Genomic DNA, 21,494 nt, shown 5'->3' with positions numbered 1-21,494 from the left:
ACGTTCATGCACCGATCTCTTACCCCGTATCCTGCCACCGGACCGATGCCGTGTCCGAGATAAGGGTCGGCGTACTCGCGTCCGTAACTGTAAAATCATAACGATCGGTCAGAGACGTTGCTCGAGCCGACCGATCGGGCTGGCGATCGAGGAGCATGGAGTAGGTACGAGAGTAGATACGAGAGGTAGAGAAGGAAAGTAAAAATAATGGGATATACGAACGAGGCCGTGATTCGTTTACAACTTTTCATCGGGATTTTCGCCGGGAAGGAAGGACTGGCGATCGGGCGTCTCCTCGAATCTGCGACTTCTAAGAGCTCGCCCACGATGACGATTCTTTCTGCAAGTCGATCGACTCGTTTACAAAAGAAAATATGGCTTCATCGAAATTACACGCAAATATAGGGAGATCTCATCGTTCGAACGAACGCAGCCGTCCGATATAGATAGAGACGTCTCGAGGAGCGAGATGAACAATTAGGACGGGAGCTTTAGGAGAGGGCAAAGGGCTCGTCGTAGGTGGCGCGTGATATACTCACCCCGCGACTGCGGCATATCCTGCGACCGGTTGTGCTGCCGCTGCAGCTGCGCCGTATGCGCGCGCAGCCACCGCCGTGTAGGTCGCTGCAGCTGCATAAGTCGCTTGCTGTGCCGTCGAGAGCGGCGTCTTTAGCAATGGCGATGCTGCGGCCGCCGCTGCAGCTGCCTGGAACAATAATCATGACCCGCCATGCAACGCTCAAAAGCAAGCTCGAAGAATCCGAACAGAGAGAGAGAGAGAGAGAGAGAGAGAGAGAGAGAGAGATAGCTGGATAAAGAAAGAGGAAAAGAATGACGGCACGAAAACGACGATAGGGTCTTCCGAATCATCGTCGACGATATCTTTCTCACACGTTTTTCCTACTTCACTTTCTTAACGACGCAAAGAAATAATAATTAAAAACGTTCGCCTTGTAAATTTCGTCTCGTTGTGGTATCGCCTCGTGAGACAGATCGAGAGAGAGAGAGAGAGAGAGAGACGTGGAAGGAAAAAGCGATGCAACGCCTTAAAAGCCTCGCAGCTTTCCCGGATGGACGAATCCAAGCCGACCCTGAAAATAGATGCAGGAGGGTAATGCGCGAACGCGTGTCTCGCGAAGAGGAGTGCTTTCGATGGAAGCATTAGCGTTCTCTCTCTCTCTCTCTCACTCGCTCCGACCATCTTTCAGGCGAGCGCTTTGAAGAACGCGCGTCGACGATGACGGACCTCCTGCGAGCGAACGTCGTCTAACGGCGTTTCGTCGAGATCGCTCTCGTAAAATGGAGAAAAATAGTTGGTGCGTGTCACTGCCAGAAAGCTACGTTAACGACTACGTTAACGTCTTTATGATACATGGGATACTCGCTACGATTCTATCTGGCTAACGAATCTAAAAACTTGGAAACGTTTTCGAATTGCCGTACGTCTTCCAATGGATCATTTATTTTAGGAAAATTTTGCAAAATTCGTCTTACGTAAGAGACTTTTTTTTTTTTAAAGAATAGGTAAACGTTTTTCTACGGTGAGAAAGGGAACGAACGAATGGAGAAGATAAGAGAGCTTAAGAAAGAAAGGAAAAAGAAAAGTGTAATTATTCGAAAGCGAAAACGTGTCTTTCCGAGAAAGGAGAAAAGCCAAAGCGCCTAAACGATTCTGAACGATCGCAGCGCGCAGTAGGCAGGCGAAGGGATAGTCGAGGAGCGAGAGAGAAGGCAGACGAGAGATAAAAAGGAGACGAAATATTTGAAGCTTCCGTTCAAACAAGTGTTTCTTCTTTAATCCGATGTATCGCGATGAAAAAAAAGAAAAAAACCATCGTTCTCGACAAAGTAGACAAGTTTGCCAAGCAGTCGCGAAACGGAAAGAAGAGAATTCCTCTCGTAAATTACCTTGTTATTTCGTCGACCGATTCGAAAGAATCCTTATGCGAGGTATGGATATCTAGGTGCGAGAGAGTAAAAGAAAACCATCAACGTAATTCGGAGGAATTGTTACGAGCTACGCTAGTTTAGTTTTCTTTTTAAAGGGGAATTTATCTACTTCGTTCGACTAGAAAAGCATGCCCAGTGGTATTTACAACGTGTTAGATAGGACGATTTATCTATTCCTACGACATCTTCCGACGGGTTCCACTTTGCGTGGGAACGCAAAAACTCAATGCCATCTACGAGAATCGGTGGCTAGTCGCTTATGCAACGCTACGTCTGCATATCTACGCATAGATATAGGCAAGTTTGTCAAATGCTGGTACAATGGGAGTCATTACGAATGCACCGAAGAGTGCACCTATCGACGTTAATAAAAAGAAACAAATAGAAATACAAATCACAAATACGGAGCTATTATCTGGAGTATGGAGGATCCTATGCGATCGACGTGCGTGTCGTGTAACTTGGTACAGAGCGAAACAATAGAGATGCAACTAACGAGGTATCTCGATGGTTTTGCGATATCGGATTTGGTGGAAAAAAAAGAAGGAAAGTAAAAACGGGGAAGGGCCGTTAAAAACCAAGGCAAGGCGTGGCGAGGCGAGGCAGCGATTAAATTTTACCGGAGAGGAGAAATGAAAGGCAAAGAAAGAGATTCGATCGCGCCTTCGTCGAAAGATTCCTTTGTCGCGAAGCGTTCGCCGATCTCGTTAGATTTTCTCTCCTCGATTCTAGTACATCCAACGGATAAAGACCCAAGAAGAGATTAAATTTAACGGGGTATAACGTTTAAGGGCTACGGTCGGCATTGCGCTTCGCTCCGACGTCCGACGGTTAATACGATCCTTCTCGATGCGAAAGGAACGAAAGAAGTCCATTGGTAATCTCGTTTTCAGCGTCGAAACGTCTCTTAAATAGGATCACCGTGTGCCAAAGACCGAACGAAAGCGTACACCTCTCTCTCTCTCTCTCTCTCTCTCTCTCTCGTTCGCGGACGAAAATCATTTCGCGCTTGATTCACGGTTCGACGAAGTAACGTTGCCAAGCGTGTCTACGATACGCGACTACTCTTCGAATCTCTCGCGAGACGCGTTAAATTGGATTTTACAAGCTCGACGGCTTCAAACGCGTTTCTTCGAATTCCAAAAAAGCATCGTTAGCTCAACCGCTATTCTACGATCGATCGGCGAACGCGCTTTGCGATCCCTCGCGATAAGCAAAAACGATAGAAAGAGAATAAAAAGAGGTAGAAGAAAGCACGATGTACCTACTGCGAGGAATCGAAGAAAGAACGGCGAGGGTGGGAATTAAAAACGAGGATAAGAGAGAGAAAAAAAGAAAAAACGGGAAGAAAATGGAAAGGAGCAAAAACCAAACGAGAGATAGAGAAGTAACTTTGTACGGGCGGACCACCCATCAAAATCCTACCTCCAGAGCGGGCGCTTTAGCCTGAAACACAAACGTCAAACCTGAAAAGGAAGTTTCAATTCGCCGGGAATCTTCGATATCGCGCTATTTACGAGATATCTTCTCTCGCACTTTCTATCTCTTTTTTTCGGAGAAAAAAAACGAAAAAGAAGAGAAAAGAAAAAAAAACAAAACGAATAGAAAAGACGGAAGAGAGCCGACGCTTCGAGACGTCCTCGCTCTCCCTTCGTCGGTCCTCCTTCGCGCCGTTTCCTCTTTACCCTGCGCATATCTTTATGCGACCTGTACAAAGAAACGAAAGAGAGAAGGGAAGAGAGGAGAGGAGGAGAGAAAGAAAGAGAGTGGAGCGCGTAGAAAAGAAAAGAGAGAGGCACTTCTTGAGATTCGGAGAAGAGAATTGAAAAGAGAGAAAAAAAAAGAAAGGAACAAAGCGAGATAGAGCACGTCGCCGCGTTCGATGCGAGACCGAGAGAGAAAGACCACGAGTGAGACGGTACACTGTGTGTGTACAGTATGTATGCAGAGAGCATAGGAAAAACGAAAATGTTTGATACGACGATAAAAATAGCGGCGAGAAGGAGAGAATGATTCGTGACGCGTAGATCGTTATTCGGTGCTCTTTTGCATTTCGTGTGGTAGCAAGCCTTGCGGAAAACGTGTCGACTAACTTCGGCTGTAGCTTGCGGCCATTCCAACTACATAAACGGGTCCGAAAATCGATAGACTTTAGTTAACGCTTTCCTACCATATCGGACTTTTCGACCGAATATCGCATGCGGTATTTTTCCGCTCCGACACGGTGCACGCGCGATTTTTCTGCCTTTCTTCTCCCTTATTATTATTATTATTATCAACACCCTTATCCTTTGCTCGGCCTCTTTCGAAGAAAAAGAAGAAAAAGAAAGAGAGAAGAGAAAAGCATGGAACGGCGTTTCGCATCGGACTCCGTTCTTTCGTAAAATTTCCAGCGATCCCACGCGCGCAAAGCCATCTCGGGCGAATAAACTAGGAATTATCTCGTTCTCGATGGAAAGAGTACGACGCGGTTCCACGTCAACGCGGTCGTTTCCATTCTCGACGAACGAATATAGAGCGCGCGGTCGCGATCCAGAGACGATCTCGTCTTCTTCCTTCCCTTTTTCTCGCCGACGTTCGTTTCTCTTTCTCTTTCCTCCGACGCGCTGCGCGTCGCTTCGTGCACCGGAAACGGATATCTCGCGATGGAAAATCAAGAGGCCAAAGCGTAGAGTCTCACCTGTAGCCTGTAGTTGGGGTCCTGTGTCGCCGCGTGCGCTGCTAGGAACGGGTCGTAGTAGACGCTGAAAAAGATCAAAAGAAAGATCGATCGATTAAATCTTTGTTTTCGAGACGAGGATGAAAGGAGGAAGGGTAAGGAGGGACGAAGGGCGAACGAAGCGTCGGTCGGTGCTCCTTCCTTTTTCCTCTCTTTAACGCTCTTACGTAGAATCTTTGGGTAGGATATCGGAGTAGGAACGGATCGGACAACGAGGATGAAAAAACCGAGGTGCAAAAAGTTTCAACGGCGCCGAGGGTCGATGGGGGTCGATATACCGAAAGCAGAGCGCTTTCTTTGTCTCCGACGTTAGCGGAAAAGGGAGAGGAACTAGAGGGGCTCTCTCCTCCGTTCTCCGTCGCTAGAAAATTGTCGTACTTTGCGTAACGCATTAGGGTTAGTTCGTTTGTGCGCCGAGCTCGTGCAAATGCAACGTACGTATTCTCTCGCGCGTACGTATTTACACACCATACGTATCTATCCATCTATGGAATACACAAAAGCAAACGGGCAAGACGTGCAGCGAAGCTTCTTGTTTCGCGACAAACGAATCGTATCTCGAAACTTTTTTCCTTTCTTTTGGCACCTCTTCGGAAAGTTTTATTTTCGAGTCGAATCGTTTGTCGTTACGCTTCTTTTCTCCTTCTTTCTCTTTGGAAATGGAAGCCTTGTTTACTACGCGGATCTTGCGATCCGAAGGAAAAATGTTCGTGCAAAGATTCGTTGTCCGTACGAGATATATATCTCCTTCTTCGTCGCGGTCGATCCTTCCTTACATCGCGACGCTACGTTCGAGAAACTCGAAAGAAAAGTTTGGCGGGAAAGCGTGGCCGACTTTTCAAAGAGAGCCACTCTTGCCCGAGATATCTTCGCTACATCCGCGGGTAGTTTTTATCGTTTATCGATCGCGATGACATTGGAGGAACCGCGACGTATCGTCTATATTCGTATTTTTCCTACAAATCGCTGGAACGCGAAAACTTTTCGCAAATTTGTTCGATACTATTTCGGAGATGTTTGGAAGAGCGAAAAGACGGGAGCGAAAGACGAGAGAGAGAGAGAGAGAGAGAGAGAGACAGACAGAGCAAAAGCGACGAAATCGAAAATACGTGTACTTACGCAGGCGCAAAGGGATGAAGGGCCGTGGCAGCGGCCGCGGCTGCGAGCGGCCCTGGATTTCTGGCCAACGCCAACGCCGCCGCGCTGCTCGGAAAAGCTGCCCTTGCCGCGCCGACTCTTCCCCTTTGAATGGCCACTCCTCTTAATGCTGCCGCTGAAACAACGCGTACATGCCAACATTTCTTTCTCTTACCTTTCTCTTACTTTCTTTCTTTCTTTCTTTCTTTCTTTCTTTCATTCTTTCTTTCTTTCTTTCTTTCTTTTCATCTCCTCATTCTTCTTGTTTCGTCTTGACTTTCGCAGGATACATCGATCGGTAGGGTCTGCGATCGTTGGCTGCTGGGATACCGGTTGGATGCTGCGTGGCCAAGCGTGCCCGAGACGAAGCGCACAGACTGTCTTACGAGCTTTCGTTTCTTTTGGATGTAGAGAAAGAGAGAGAGAGAAGGGGGGGGGGGCGAAAGGGAGGACAGGGAGAGGAGAAAAGGTACGATTTACGAAAATTGTTCAGCTTCGTCGTAGGTACGACGTTCCCGACACCGCGAGATTCGAAATAAATCGGACTCGGGAATGCGCGAGAAAATACGAAGAATTAACTCGAGTCGCTCTTAACGATCGAAGAATAAACAAATAGCTAGGGACGAATGAAAAGTGAGAATTTCTTCGTCGACGCGAAAGTCTAGCATCTCTCTCTCTCTCTCACCTTCTCCCTCTCTCCAAAAACCAACGTAAGAAAAATAGTACCAAGAGAGAAACAAAAGATAGGACAGAGGGGATGCTTTTCTGCCTACCTTTAGTCAGCATCCTTTGCGTCGGACTCGTGGGCGTTAAAAATAGTGCTTGAAAAGTGAGAGCACGCAGGAGACGTACATTCACCGACGCTAGTCCGCACTCGGAAAGAGACCGTCATTAATTTACGCACCTTTTTTTTCCGAACGAAATATAACGATGTCCAAAAAGAAGCACGTTTCGCGGAAATACTTTGGAAGATTTCGAGATACCTATATAGTACGAAGAGGCAAGCACGTTTCAATTTTACAATTTACGAGCCCTCCCGTTTTTTCACCGAAGAATTCAAAACGAGCCGACTCGAATAGAAGTACCCTCGTTAAATTCAACGACTGGAGAGAGAGAGAGAGGGGAAGGGTGGGAGGGAGAGACAGACAGACGGACGGATAGATAGATACAGATAGAGAGAGAGAGAGAGAGAGAGAGAGAGAAATAAACGAGTATAAAACTACGCAACTATAAAACGCGATCTCGCTAGAGATATTTCTTTCGGCTGGCGTCTTTTTGAAATGCGAGGCGTCGATGGTACGCGATCCAACGATCGGAACTCGTGAATATCGGTAACGAACAACAACGCAACAACGACAACATTGGCAATATCAACGCGAAACGATAACAACACTAAGAACGTCATCGGTAACGACAAACTTTACCGAGTAAAATTGCCTCTCGTCATCCAGTGCTACGAGTTACACACGTACACGTCGCTCTCTCGATATGCCGATTCATCGAGGAGCGATTCGTCGTATGTAAGTGGATACATACTTAATACTATATTCGGCGCTCTACAGTCTACTAGATCTATCACGAGCAATGCTTGGTGTTATATGCATAAACAGTGCAGGCACATTCCAAGGGGGTGTGAGATAAACAGAGGTATAACAGAGAGAGATAGATATACAAGCGCGCACGCACACGCGCGCGCGCACACACACACGTATATGTATATGTAATATGTACACGCACACACGCACGCAAACACACAAATATAGAGTATATATAGAGAAAGAGAGAGAGAGAGAGAGAGACAAGCTGTGACACAAACGCAACGATAACTTGGATTCCATTATCCGATGGATTCGTATGGTATCTCGCGTTCGATCCGTTAGACGGGAGCGCTAGAATCACGAATAAAATGATTACTCGATTGAACGAGAAGGTCGAATTCGAAGCGTCCCAAGGACGAAGAGAAAGAGAAGAGGATAAATGATCCCGAAGAATTTACCGTTACTTGGTAGGAAAGTTCATCGAAGTACGCTTCGTTCGCGCTCCATCGAGCATGGGAAAAAAGATCGCACCGAGATCGGAGGAGATAAGAGAGAAAGAAAAAAAAATGACGAAGGGAGAAGACTCGTGTGCTCGTTTCGTAAGGACGTTTGCACGCTCGGTGGGTGACGAGTAAGAAAAGGATCGAGTTTTCGTAAAATTCGAAGAGAGAGAGAGAGAGAGGAAGCGCGATCTTCGGGAAGAACGGGCGATAACGGGAGTCGCGAGTCGGGAAAGGGAGAGGGAAAGGGAGAATCGTGCTTGTTGTCTGTACCTTCGTCTCGCCGCCGCCCTCGGTGTAAGGACGAGCGGAGCAGCTGCGGGAGATGGTGAAATCGCGGCCGCGGCGACCGCCGCAGCCGCGGCTGCCGATGGCGCCGCCGCACCCAGCCAGCTCCACGGCATCGCCGGTAACCTGTATCCTGCGTTTTTCCACGTTTTTCCTTCGTTAGTCCTTCGTCTCTATCGCTTTTTCTTTTCCTTCCCTTTTCATCCCTTTCCTAGTCGATCGTTAATCTCCCTTACGCCGACCGTTCGGAAGATTCGATCGATACGCGCGATACGGCGCGTGTCACGGTGTCGGTCGTTAGTCGGATACTCGAGACTCCTCTTCCTTTTCCGTTCCATCGATTACCCGTTACGACGTATCTCGCTTTCGCCGATATCTATAATCCTCGGATTCTTTAATCCTTAATCCCGATCGACCTAGATTTTTGCCCACTCGTCTAACCGTTCCTATCCAACCGAGTACCTTCGTTCGAGCACGAGAGCCTCGCGATTATTCGCGAACTTGCAGACAATACGCTCGCGTTTATCGGGGACGCGGAGAAAGAGAGTCGAGGAGACGCTCGAATTTGGCTCTCTCGAGGTAAACTTGGGCGGCCTTTGGGGGTGGACGCCCCGTCGCGCGCGTTTCGATACGCAAATCTTAGATCACGTTGTCCTCTCGTTTCTCTAGGGCGACGCGGGCGAATCGATCGAGCGACAAAAATTATTATCCTCGAAGGATCGACGTGCGCGCGCTTCGTTAGAAATTAATGGTCCATTGGGATCATCGAGGAAACGATTAATTTTCCAACGAGCTCGGTCGTTCGATCCTTAGGCGAGTTCGCGGCGTTCCGATCGATCGCGTTTCGAGAGTTTTCATATTTTACGAAGCCGTACCTCGCGTGTCACCGGATACACGGTAACGCCCGCTTCTATCGCACTCTCCGTTTCTACACGAGTATTTTCTCGATCGCGTCCTTTAACCGTCTTATCCTCGATCCGAGAAAAGAATTCGGACGGTAATCTTTATTTTCCGCTCTTCCCCCGGGACGGGCGAATAGTAATCGTTGATTCGTCGACGCGCACGCCCGTCCGCCCGTCGGGCGAAAGAAAGGATCTCTCGCCTCTTCCGATTCGCTTCTGTTCGTGGATAAGCGCCTCGAGGTGATTCGAATTTCGCGTGCTCTCCGTAATTAAGACCGAAACACTGGCCGCGATATGATCCCATCCGTTGGAGTCCGATAAACGTGTCGTGCTTTACGAGGTGCCGTCTTTTTCGCCTAATTTCCGCCACGGGAGAACTCGCGATACGACTGGAACGTGTATTTCAAGACCTTTTTAAAAAGTTTATGTACCTACACCGCCCGGATATACACACGTACTATCCGATCTTTCTTCGCGATATTTTATTAACGATCGTTCCCGATCGTACCTAGGCCTCGAAGCAACGCGAGAAGCACGAGTCGTTTGTTCCGAAGTTACGGACGGGGCAGAGTAGACGATGACGGGGGCAGGGGGGGGGGGGAAGAAAGAGACGAGTCGTCGATAACGACGAGAGGAAATGATCGCGAGAGAGAAAAAGAGGGTTGCCTCGAGTAATTATTATGATCGAATCCAGAGTGCCTAGAGGCTTCGAGACTACGACGGAACCTACGCCGAGAAACGGAGAGAAAGAGAATGGAAGGGCGAGGGGCGGAAGGCGACGAGAGAAGGCTCGAACGAAGGGGTCCATGCCAAAGAGAGAGAGAGCTTGCTGCCAGGGTTGCTCCGAGCGATCAATAAATGCTGCTGCCAGCATCCACCCCTGCAACCACCTCGCTCTCTCTTCCTTCCTCCTCCTCCCCCCCCCCCGTCCGTCCGTCTATCCATCTTTGTCCTTTCTCCGTAGCCTTCCTTCCATTTCTCTTTCGCTCTTTTTTCTATATGCTTTACCCAGACACGCTCCTTCTTCCGTGGTCGAGCGCCACGAACGAAGAGAGAAAATACTTGACGATCGAACGCGGACGTATGTATCTCTCGTTCGAACGATAATCGATGTCCGTGCCATGCGAATTCTTCAAAGCGAGATGCTAGAGAGAAACTATAGTCGGATAAAAATAAAAGACCCGGACGAACGTGGGGTACGTACGGAACTCTCGAGTTTCGCAAAAACAAAGACGGAGAGAGCGAATTTAACGCGATCCTCTTGAATTTATGCACGATCGTAGGCCGATCCTCGCAAGTGGATAGTGCGCTTGAAGGAAGGTATAAGAGAAGATCGTTACCGGAGCGAGAGGAACGTTAACCAGAGAAAAAGCCACGAAGGAGAACCGAGGTCGAACACGCGCGCGACGCTGACTCGTCCAAAAATAAGACTTCCACCTTGGATCGTAAAGCGCAAGGGGAGATGTTATTGAAACGACGCTTTTACATCCAGGATATATTCCCTATCTCTCTTCGGCTCCGACGATGTGTATAATAACAAGAATTTAAAGACGATCGTCGAAGAAACTACAAGATTTGACGAAAAATAAAGAAGTAGTAAAAACGAAGACGTGGAAAAAGCACTTTTTTAAGTACTCTCCTTCGAAACGAGAAGATCTTTTTACCAACGCTTTGTTTAATAGGCGAACAAATTATCATGGACCGCGCGCGATCGGCCCCTACGCGGAATCGGATCGATCGGCGTCCCACTTTCCGTTTTTCCCCCCATTTCCCACCTCGAGCGAGTCTAAAACGACGTCGTTGTATCAATTAATAGCTCGTCGCGAGCGAAATCGAAGGTGGTACAGTTTGTCGAGCATGCAGCAATTTTCGTCGGATGAAAAAATAATTCTCGAGTCTCCGACCGACACACCGTGTCACGCGATTCCATCGATCAACGGATAACGATTAAACGCTTCTCGGAAAAAGTAAAGATCGATAGTAAGTATTAACGAGATCGTGCCGCCATGGCAGCCCGCATGGGAAGAGCTATAATAAGATGATAAGACGAACGGAAAAAGAGAAGAAAAAAGAAAAGGTAGAGATAGATAGATAGATAGATAGATAGATAGATAGAGAGAGAGAGAGAGAGATAAGAGAAAAACATACATTTTCAAGAAAAATAAAGCGATCTCGTAAAAGGAGGCCAGCATGCTTCTCGTTCTCTTTTATCGTGCCGATGAAAGAGAATCGTTACTCCCTTTAAACCTAATAGCAATTAGCCGATATACGATACATACGTATGTACGTATCGGATCAATGGAACGAAGAAAAAAAGAGAGGAGTGAATAAAGAAGAAAAATAAAAAAAAATGCGCGAATATGCACGATAAAAACGTAGATAGGAGAGTAAAAATAGAAAGAAAAAGAAAAAACAAAAAAGAAAGAAAAAGAGAAAGGTCTCGGAGAAAGAAACGGATAGAAAGAAGAAGAAGAAGAAGAAGAAGAAGAAGAAACGTAAGATGAAAATGAAGATAATTAGACTACGAAAGAAGAATACAAAAGGAACGAGTACGAAAAAGAACGAGACGGAAAGAGAGGAAAGAGATCGGCCTCAATAAAATCTACTTACATCAGCCTTTCGTAATGTACATACATGTAGGTGCAATTATTGTTAATTGACGTACGACTGCCAGGACGCACGTATCATACGTATGAAATTATAATATAAAAATAATCTAAAAATACGTATCTCTATGTAGTTATCCATCATATGCGTATTCAATCGCAATTAATTCGTAAATCGTCCGATTAATTACGCAATGAATACGAACGATATAATAATGCATATATGCGTGCGTGCATATATGTATACACATATTCTACGATACGTATACAGAGAGATGCGCGTATATACACGTAACGCGTAAGTGCTCGCACGAGCGCGCTCGGGCGAGCAGCGAACGCGCGCGCTTATATATACGCCTGTCGTTATGTGTATATGTACGCTATATACGTATTTAAATATATACAGATATATATACACGTATGTGTGTATATATATATATATATATATGCGTGTGTGTGTCAATGGTGCCTCTACACATATGCGCGCACACGCGTATACTATATATGGCGTGTGCGCGTACAAAAATATATTCGCAAAGGATATATCATACGTCTGCAAAGAGATATACGAGACCGCGTACATACATACATATATACATAAGTCATAGGTGAATCTCATATGAAGGCAAGCCAAGGCCACGACATGAGACGTGCAAATTAAAAAAGGTAATAATATTAAAAAAAGAAGCAAGTAAAAAATTCTCTCCCAAAACCGCTCCAACCACAACCAAGCACAACCACAGGCAAGGTACGGGCCTTTGTCAACGAGACAGTCATCAACCAGTGAATATGTGGCGCATTACCGTGATTATATATTGTGTAATAGTAACAATTTAAAAATCTATACAATATACATATATATATGCATGTTGAGAGCGAACGTATTAGATGAATATACATATGTATATCTATGTAGGTACGTACGTACGTATTTATGTACGTATGTGTTATCTACACATACATATATACGTATGAGATGCGAAAAGAGAAGAGCTTGAAGGATGGGAAGGATGATCGATCGGACGAATCGAAAGGAGGAAAAGAACCGCGCGTCGCGTTTCTTACTTTCGTCGCTAAAATTATTCGAGTCTCGAGCCGCGTCGCGTTTTCGTAGCGATCCCGTGTCGTCTCGGAGTCATCGTCAAAGGTATCGCGATATAGATACGTTTGTCCCATACGTACGTCCGAAAGTGGCCGAGAAACGATACGCGATTTTCTTCGCGCTAATCTCGTAACGAGTATCGAGCTACGAGACGTCTTGGAAAGAAGCGAAACGTTGGCGCGCCACGACCGAGCGTAACGAAAGATTCGACGTCGAAAGGGAGCTGGAAAGCGGAGATAGTTTCGGTTGGGAAGCGAGAGAGAAAGAGCCCACGGATCGGGATAACGTTTCGAGGGAACATAGAAAGGCGATGTGGGTTAATGGTAAATACGATAATTAATAAATCATACGAATTATCACATACGAAAATACCTCATGCTTTTACCACTGGACAGAGAGAGCCCTAGACTAAAAGCTACCAGGCGAGATTCTCACAAGGGACCGAGGGTCGGAATGGCGGAAGGAAAGGGGCGAGTCGAAGAGAACGGTGGCTGGTGATACGTGTAAGATGCTTTTCGACATGGATCGATCGTTGGAAGATGCTCGTGTCCTTTTCCTACCCTCTTCCTCGCCCCCTCCCCCCCCCTCTCTCTCTACTTATCGATCTTTCATCTTCCTATTCGTTTGCTTCTTCGATACGACAGGAGAGATTTCGATGCGATCGAGAAGGAGAGGTCGAGACGAGAGCGGGAGAAGGAAAAGAGAAAAGACGAGGAAGAACGAGGCGAAAGAAAGAGTGAGAGAAGCTACGCGCGGATCGGATCGCGTTCGGTTCGTATATATTTACCCTTCCCCTCCCCCCTCCCTCCCCCGTTAATCTAGGCATTCTCGCGCGCTTCCTTTTCCATGCCCGTGTCTGTTTTTTCTTTTTTATTTTATTTTTTTTTTTTTTTGGTTACTTTGTCGTCAGTGCTGACCTTATTTTTTTAACTCCTTTCGGCCCTGTAACTTCTTCCTCCTCCTCTCGGCTTTTGGTCGACAAGGGCGTACTTTTTTCTTCCTCTTCCGATCTCGTCTTTCCCGGGAAGAAATCGGCTAAACGTCGCGCAAATTTTCTTCGACGCCTTCCTCTCTGGCAACGTCGTCCTCTTCTTACGTTCCGTCCGTTAACTTTTTCGTCGTTTATCCTCTTTCCTTTCGTTATCTTTCTCTTTTACTTTCGTTGTCGCAACGGACGAGGGATCGTAAGTGGTTTCTTTTGTTCAAAGAGGAAGAAGCTTCTCGGAGACTTTGGCCACGTATCGTTCGCCATAAAAGAAGTTATTCGAGAATCGTGTGCGTGCGTGCGTGCGTGGCTATTTATCGTACATAGGTAGATGTGTGTCTGTGCATATATATTCGAAATCGGCGTTTGCTAACGAAGAGAGAATGCGTGAGCACGGTAAGAATGTGGGAACTCTCCTCCTCGATGGGTCGAGAGGGACGAAGCGCGTAGAACGTCCTCGAGAATCGCACGATAGAAAACGTTGAGACGGACGTCTCGCGCGAACTGTCTAACGAATTCTTTCCGAGAATACACTCGACGCGCTATTTTCTTTTTCTTTCGTCTTCGTTTCGAAATCTTTTTCACTTTGATCGAACGAATCGTTCTAATCGGTGAAGCTTTTCTCCTACAAATCGTCACGTACGTAATAAATACTAGGCGCGGAAACTAAGCGAAAAGAAAAGCCTTCGTAGACGCCCTCGGACCTCCTGAGCGATAAAACGCCCTTGCTTTTCTTTTTCTTTCCGTAAAACGATTTCTCGGTACATCGATCGAAAGTGTATATATATATAAGAGGGTTTGAGGAAGTCCTACCACTTACACCTGCGAAGATAAAAGACATTTTTCGCAGATTCTGCGAAACAAAAGAGAAAAAAAAGGGGAAAGAGCAATGGAGAAATGGCCCGAGGTGATATCGTCGGCTATAATTGAAAATCATTTCACGAATTATTACGAATCACGAATTATCGCGAAAGAAATTCGCGAAATCTAGGATTGGTGAAAAGCGCTAAAAATTCGTTAGTTCACGCCGCTCGAAGAACGATCCATTCTGATTTTGTTCTTTTTCGAATTTCGCAATTTCTCCTTCGCTTCGTCGTTGTTGCTTTCTTTCGCTCTCCTTCAATCTTAAGACTTTTGTCGGCGCTTGTGCAAGATGCGTAACCATTTTCCTTCGTAATGTCTCGCAAAGACCCATACGTTTCTTGCAGATCCGTTCATCGACTCGCTTCTTATCCGTTTGTCTTGCACGACGTCGCGTATTCTCTTCGATCGATCGTCCTTGAGTAATTACCTACTTAAAAATAATTTAACCAAGATTCCCGTACACATACCTCTCTCCCTCACACACACTCTTTCTCTCTCTCTCTCTCTCTCTCTCTCTCTCAAGTTATAGTTAGCTTATCACAATGGAATGCGAGTTCTTTACAATACTCGCTAATAATTCAGTGCGCTGTATTAACGTAATGCTAGACTAATGCTAAAAAATAACAAATCGCGAACAAAAAGCGACCCTCCGATAAAGTTGGTATATTTTTGCGGTATGATTATCGTTATAAAAAACGAGCAATGATAATTCTCGTTCTCGGTAATCGAAAGTTATTGAGATGAAAAATATTCTCTAGGAAAATGGAAAATTCGTATACCCTGTAGGAAAAAGCGGCTACGACGACGTCTCCGATTTTGCAAAGGCGACGGAACGTTCGAGCGAACGTCGATCAACGATACGCGTATACGTAAAATGACGTCGTCGTTGCGCTGTTTTCGATAACGCGTGTATACCTATAAAAATATATATGTATGTATGCATGTATATATATATATATATACACGCACACACACACCCATCATCCGCGTTCTTAGAGTACCTATTTAAAAAATGGCATTGCTACGATTAAAAAAATACCCTGTTACAATATCGTTACGTATAAGGAGCTTTCTAAAATCTTGGCGGATCGCGCAAAGATCGATAAGATTGTTTAATTATAAAGAAGAGTATTTTTGGTTTTCCTTAAACCGACTAGCGACTGAGGACAGAAAGATATTATCGCACGGTTGTACTTTCTTTTCTTCTCGATAGAAACGTCTCGTTAATCCGCCTTTAATCGCTGACCGTTTTAAACGCCGCTCTTACGCATCGCGCCTTGAACCCACGCTCGTTTACCATCGTAATGACTCTTTTAAGAAAAATATGCGAGAAGAGAAATCGGATAAAAGATGGATCTATCGTACGCCCAAGCGTATGTCCAACGGGACATACATCCAAGAAAGAATCGATCGTAACCAAGTACTGCGCGAGTACGGATACACGTACGTAGGCTCGAAAAGAGAACGAGAAACTAAAGAAAAACAAAACAAAAAAAAAAAAAAAAAGAAAAGAAAAAAAGAGAGCAAGAAGGGCGAGACGCGATAAGAGAAAAAAGCCGATCGAGCCGAGGACCGGTCGGTGTTTTTCCTTTTTTCCTTCGTTTCTTGTACCTTTCTCCCCGTCATCGAGGTAATGCGAAATCATCGATAAAAAAGACATATGCCCCGCGCCGCGGATTATCGCTACGTTTCTACCGCAAAAAAGTCGACGAAGAAGAAACAAGTAAGTACGTTTTGCCCCTATTTTCCTCTCTCTGGCTTTTATCTATAACATATTCGTGGCTGTTTTTTTTGGCTTGGTCGTGGTATGTGGCGGCTCTGTGTTGCAAACTTTTCTCTTCCCTCCGATCGATATACATATCTTTTTCTTTCTTTCCCGTTTAGCGATACGAAGAAAATTTATGTATCGTTTCAAGATTCATATTGTCTTTCGCGGTTGCGTCTTTTCGGTCACTTGGTCGCGCGAGAAGACTTTTTCTTATTTTTGTTTCGTGCGTGCGTGTACGTGTACGTGTGTGTGTGTGTGGATGGGTGGGTGCGCGCGCGCGCGCGTGTACGTGTAGGCGTGTTTCGTTTTTCGAGTCGTTTTCTACACCGTTCTTTCGTCGTCTCATTAGCGTCGTTGCCTTGTCTTTTTTTGTCTATAGGTCGCCTTCACGAAAATCCGTGGCAATTTTCACGGATCTCGTAGTAGAGAATCAGCAGTGCCGACTCGGGCACGTCGTGGATGCACCTACCCTCTGGCCACTGTACGCAAACTGCAACAGAAAAGAGTTTATCTCCTTTTATTTTCTTTCTCGCTCGTCCTTCACGACTGACGTGACTTTACGAGTCAACGTTTGCGAAAGGCACGACGCTCGCGCGAGTCGCGTTACCGATCGGCGAATCGTTTGCGCGTTCGACGCGTTCGACATATTCGACATGTTGGACGTATTCGACGTATCGGATCGATTAATTGCCATCGAATTCGAGGCAATTTCGAGATCGCGAGGCCGCGCCGCGCCGGAGGCTGTCGCCGCGTTGGGAAGCGTAGCAACGGCGAAAGCTCTCGCTTCGACGCGTGGAGGTCGAAGCCGTTCGAGATAATCGTAGCCCTCGATTGATCGTACTATCGCGTGACCCCTAGCCTTCCGTATCTCTCGGCGAAACGACTCGCGACGACGAAACGGAAGGTGGCGAATTATACGAGTTTTCCGTTTCCTTTTGGACGAATTTCTGACGGCCTCGACGTCGACGACGATCCCCCCCCACCCACGTCCGACGAGCAGTTTTCTACGAGCTCTTCCCTCCTTCCTTTCTTCCTTTCCTATAGGACTGAAACTATAGGATTGGCCCACGCGAGAAGGGCCGGTTTAAAGTTATCGCGTCGCGGTGGATCTTGGCGAAAGAGCGAGAAAGGGCGAACTACGAGTTTCGACGTCGAAAGCGCGAGCTCTCGATCTCTCCTTCGCGCGCGCCTTACGAGGGAAGCGGTGCGATCGATAAATTGGACGAATGGTACTATAATTAGATGCGCGCGGTCCTTTTACGACATCCCCGGTTGCCTTCCTAGTCCCTAGAGACCTTACGAGGAGAGAAATAGACGACCGATGGCCCGATAGAGAAGGTACCCGAGAGATAATAAAATTAGCAGCCATCGATCGATCGTCGCCCGAGTACCGCTCGTACGCCTGGCGTACCTCTTCCCGAGTACGGGAAAGGAAACTTCCCTTCGATTCGATCGGGATACCCTTTATAGGGATACCCCTCCGGGTCCGCGGATAAATTTCTGTCTCCTCGAACTTGGTCCCGGCTGGAACGACCCCGATCGTAAAATCGGCCGATTTTGGAGTCGAGCGCGCGTGCACGAGGAATTGAGAGCGACGTCCGAGTACGCGCCGATAATTTTTACTTCTCGAAGAACGAACGATCGAACTTCTATCGCGAATGGAAAAACGCGTCTATACGTCGTCGAGCGAGATTATAATTAAACGGCGACACGTACGAATGAAGAAACACTTGGCAGTGCGACGTCAACGCGATCGTTTAATTATTTATAACGCTGATTAACCTTGCGAGTCGCGTTACGTTCGCAGAGAGGACGATGAAGCTTGGTATTTATCGTGACGTATGTTTGTTTACGTAGTTTTGACCTACCGTTGGGTACCGTCGGTGGCTTTTTCGTCTGCACCCTCGCCGTTGCATTGTTCACCTGTCGGGATATAAAAGGTCGCATTAGAAATGTTCTTAACTCTTTAGCGGCAGGGTAAGCGGTTTCGACTCGCGCGCACTTCGCTGGACTACCAGAAAATTCTATCCGACGTTGGAAAGAGCCGAGGCATCGTCGTTGAAATAGTTTCAACGGGCGCGCACGAGTCGAATATACATAAGGAGAGAACGCGTTCGATCGATGCACAAAATCGTAACGAGTCCCTTCGACGTAAATCGCCCGAGCGGGCTTTAACGATGGACGGATCAATGTGCATCGATCCGAGTTCGAACGACATGAAACCGATATGCTTCGGTCGCGCGTCGAGTCTCTCTCTCTCTCTCTCTCTCTCGAGGGACGAGAGAGAAATCAAATTCTAACAAGGAAGTTGAAACTGCCCAACGTTTCGCCCGACTTTGTATCCTCGACGCGCGCCGACCGACGCGACGCGACGCGACGCGACGCGACGCGAAGCTCTTTCCTTGAATTCGGACAACGGATTATCCTTTCTTCTTATTTCCAAAACGATCTCGAAGATAAAGCGTCCTCCTTGCCGCTTACCGCGTAAAATCTGATTTCAAGGTAACGTTACATTGGCATCGGGAATACGCAGAGAACCTGCAACGAAAAGAACCTCTCTTAACCGAATTTCCGACGTCGAAAACGTGTATCCAGCAGCAGAGCTTCGCGTTTCTTCCACCTTTCTCGAAGAGATAACAGATAAACGACTCTGATCTTACATACGTCGACGCGAGTATAAATTACTCGGGGGGAAGAGAAAAAAGAAAAAAAAAGAAAAAAAGAAAGAAAAGAAAAAAAAGAAGAAACGAGAGATTCGTCCGGTCCAAGGATACGCTCCTCGGTCGGAAAATTTGCGATCGTCGAATTTAATGTTCGATCGAAAGAGACGTCGCGTTGAAAATAACGATGGCGTTGTCGTTGGTGAAGCTTCGTTCGAGCAGAAGTAAAAGGCCGTGACTCGAAAACGTTAAAGGCGAACGATTCGAAGAGAAGCGACAATTTTCGATCTAAGAAGGCCGATCGAGCGAGATGTTCGAGCGGAACGAGTACGACGTACGAAAGAGACGGGCATCGTCTCGTTGGTCCGATCGTCGCATCGAGACGTTTTCGATCGCTTGGGCGAAAGGAGATCGCGAAATCGCAAAGAGTCTTTAACGCGTTTAAATCTATATAACGGGAGGAAGCAGAAGTCGATCGCGATGAAAATAATGGGGCGGCCGATTTCGAATCTCGTTAAGGGTACTTGATGGTAAATTGCCTGATCGAAAACTAACCGCGCCGCGGCCTTCCTCGTTGAAGCGAGGGAGGAGCACGAGAGAGCGCGAGACCTCCGGCCGAATTTGACTTGCTAAGTAAGAAAACTCGAGCTTCGTTGAGGTCGAACGACGACGTTACCTGCTAACGTATTCATCGTCGATGCCGGAAGCCGATCTATGTATGCATTTACGAACCGGTCTACGCTCGTCCTCCCTTACGGCTTTTTTCTTATTCGCCGAATAACGACGTTCGTTTCCTCGAATTTCTAACGGAACGTAGAAGATAAATCGCACGTCGCACGTTACGACACGAAAATGGAGAAAGAACGTTTTTACCCGCGTACCCGCTCGGTTGCACCTACGAGGACCGACGAACGAGCGGCGACAGCGAACTACGATACGAAAACGACCCTCCACGTACCATCTACGTGGTCCGTCTGACGTTCTCTTCCCTCGTCCCTACGAAAGGATCCGTCGTCGATCTCTCCTTTGCCAAGCGTTCGAGAGTATTCGAGCGAATCGATCGGCACCCGTACCTCGTTCCAACGAATCGAATGCTATGAAAATATCAAAACGAAAAAAAAGAAGAAAGAAAAAAGAAACGAGACGAGAAAAAAGAAAAGACAAGAAGAGACGCGTCCCTCGCTTTCGTTTTTTTTCTTTTTCTTTTTTTTTTGCGGAAAAGTGAAGGTGAAAAGAAAATATCGTGTATCTGTCAAAGAAAAACACGTGCACGTAGCGTTGCTTCGAAGAAGGTCGACCGTTCGATGTACGTACAATTTTGGCCTTATCTATCGACGCGCGAGAGAGCGGCCAGTGCGAGCTTATTATTGATGTTTTTGTTCGTTCGTTTTTTTCTTTTTTTTCTTATCGTTACTCTCGTTCGTCTCTTCTATCGTATTTTATCGTCTGCTATAAGTTTTTCGAGATTTCGTAAAGTTTTCGTATTGTTCCTTACCTTTTTGGACACTTTGCGAGGTTTGATTTTTCAGTAGCCTCCTCAGTGTCCTCGACCGGCGTTCGCCCATTACTCTATTTCTCGATCGATCTATCCTAATACTGCGATCGAACGCGATCGATTTGTCTCGTTTTATCTCTAGTTCGATCTCTTTCTCTCTCTCTCTCTAACTCGCTTTTTCTCTCAAATCTCGCATTTTAATTTTTCTCTTTATTCTTTCCCATCTTTGTTCGTTTCTTTTCTCAAGAGATCTGCGTAAGACATAATATTTTTGATTTTTTCTTCGAATGAGATGAATCTTTTTCATCGGTTTATTCGTAATTTCTTAAACCGTTGCGCTTCCACCCCTTCAACGTCGTCGTAAGTTTCACTTCATCGGCGATACGACCAACGTGGACGTGATAACCGTGGACGTAACAATCGTGAAACCGATTTCGTTATTGGCGCACATAATGCCCATTCTCGATCGTAGATAAAATTGACCGACGATAAAGTTTAAAGGTCTAACGGAAATCGTCCACTTTGGCGGATTGCCCTATAAAGTATTCTCCATTCTCGATATACGGGAACGTCGGAGATACCGATTCGTACGAATAGAGATAACGAATGAGATTCGTCCTTCGAACGTAATCAACGTCGCGAATACATTGAGATCGCTATCGAAGGGACGCAACTGCGTTCGCGCGAATAATTTGAGACGAATAAGGGCGTGAGCGAGCGAGCGAGCGAGCGAGAGAGAGAGAGACAGAGAGAGAAGGAGCAACGTGTTCCTTCAGGCACCAACGATTAACTTCGATCGAAACCGCCGTTGTTTGGTATTAACGCAACGATAGAACGTAGTTCACCTCCTACATCCACTCCGTGGTCTACCACGTAGCGAGCGACGACAAGCATCCGCTTGGTTTCGCGATCAAAGCTCGACGAACGTCGTCGGATCGCGCAATATCCCCCTCCCTCCTCTCTCTCTCTTTCCCTCTCTC

General features: G+C 46.6%; 1 protein-coding gene across 8 annotated transcripts in view; it reads right to left on the bottom strand.

Moving 5' to 3' along the window:
• The window catches only part of LOC127063536 (RNA binding protein fox-1 homolog 2), a 77,800-nt gene that overhangs the window by 5,318 nt on the left and 50,988 nt on the right, over window positions 1-21,494 (bottom strand). For 7 of the 8 annotated variants that reach the window (XM_050993478.1, XM_050993479.1, XM_050993473.1 and 4 more), the window contains 8 exons: window positions 18,228-18,282; window positions 16,829-16,849; window positions 8,118-8,265; window positions 5,789-5,942; window positions 4,631-4,694; window positions 4,044-4,070; window positions 540-706; window positions 24-87 (listed from right to left, as the gene is read on the bottom strand). In XM_050993478.1, the coding sequence (XP_050849435.1) occupies window positions 24-87; window positions 540-706; window positions 4,044-4,070; window positions 4,631-4,694; window positions 5,789-5,942; window positions 8,118-8,265; window positions 16,829-16,849; window positions 18,228-18,282 (700 nt within the window). The remainder of the gene's footprint in view (window positions 1-23; window positions 88-539; window positions 707-4,043; window positions 4,071-4,630; window positions 4,695-5,788; window positions 5,943-8,117; window positions 8,266-16,828; window positions 16,850-18,227; window positions 18,283-21,494) is intronic. The other variant, XM_050993474.1, reaches the window with a different exon arrangement.

Source organism: Vespula vulgaris, chromosome 4 (genome assembly GCF_905475345.1).
Source record: "Vespula vulgaris chromosome 4, iyVesVulg1.1, whole genome shotgun sequence".
In the NCBI taxonomy this organism is placed as follows: domain Eukaryota; kingdom Metazoa; phylum Arthropoda; class Insecta; order Hymenoptera; family Vespidae; genus Vespula; species Vespula vulgaris.
This window is presented reverse-complemented; position numbering and strand designations above follow the sequence as displayed.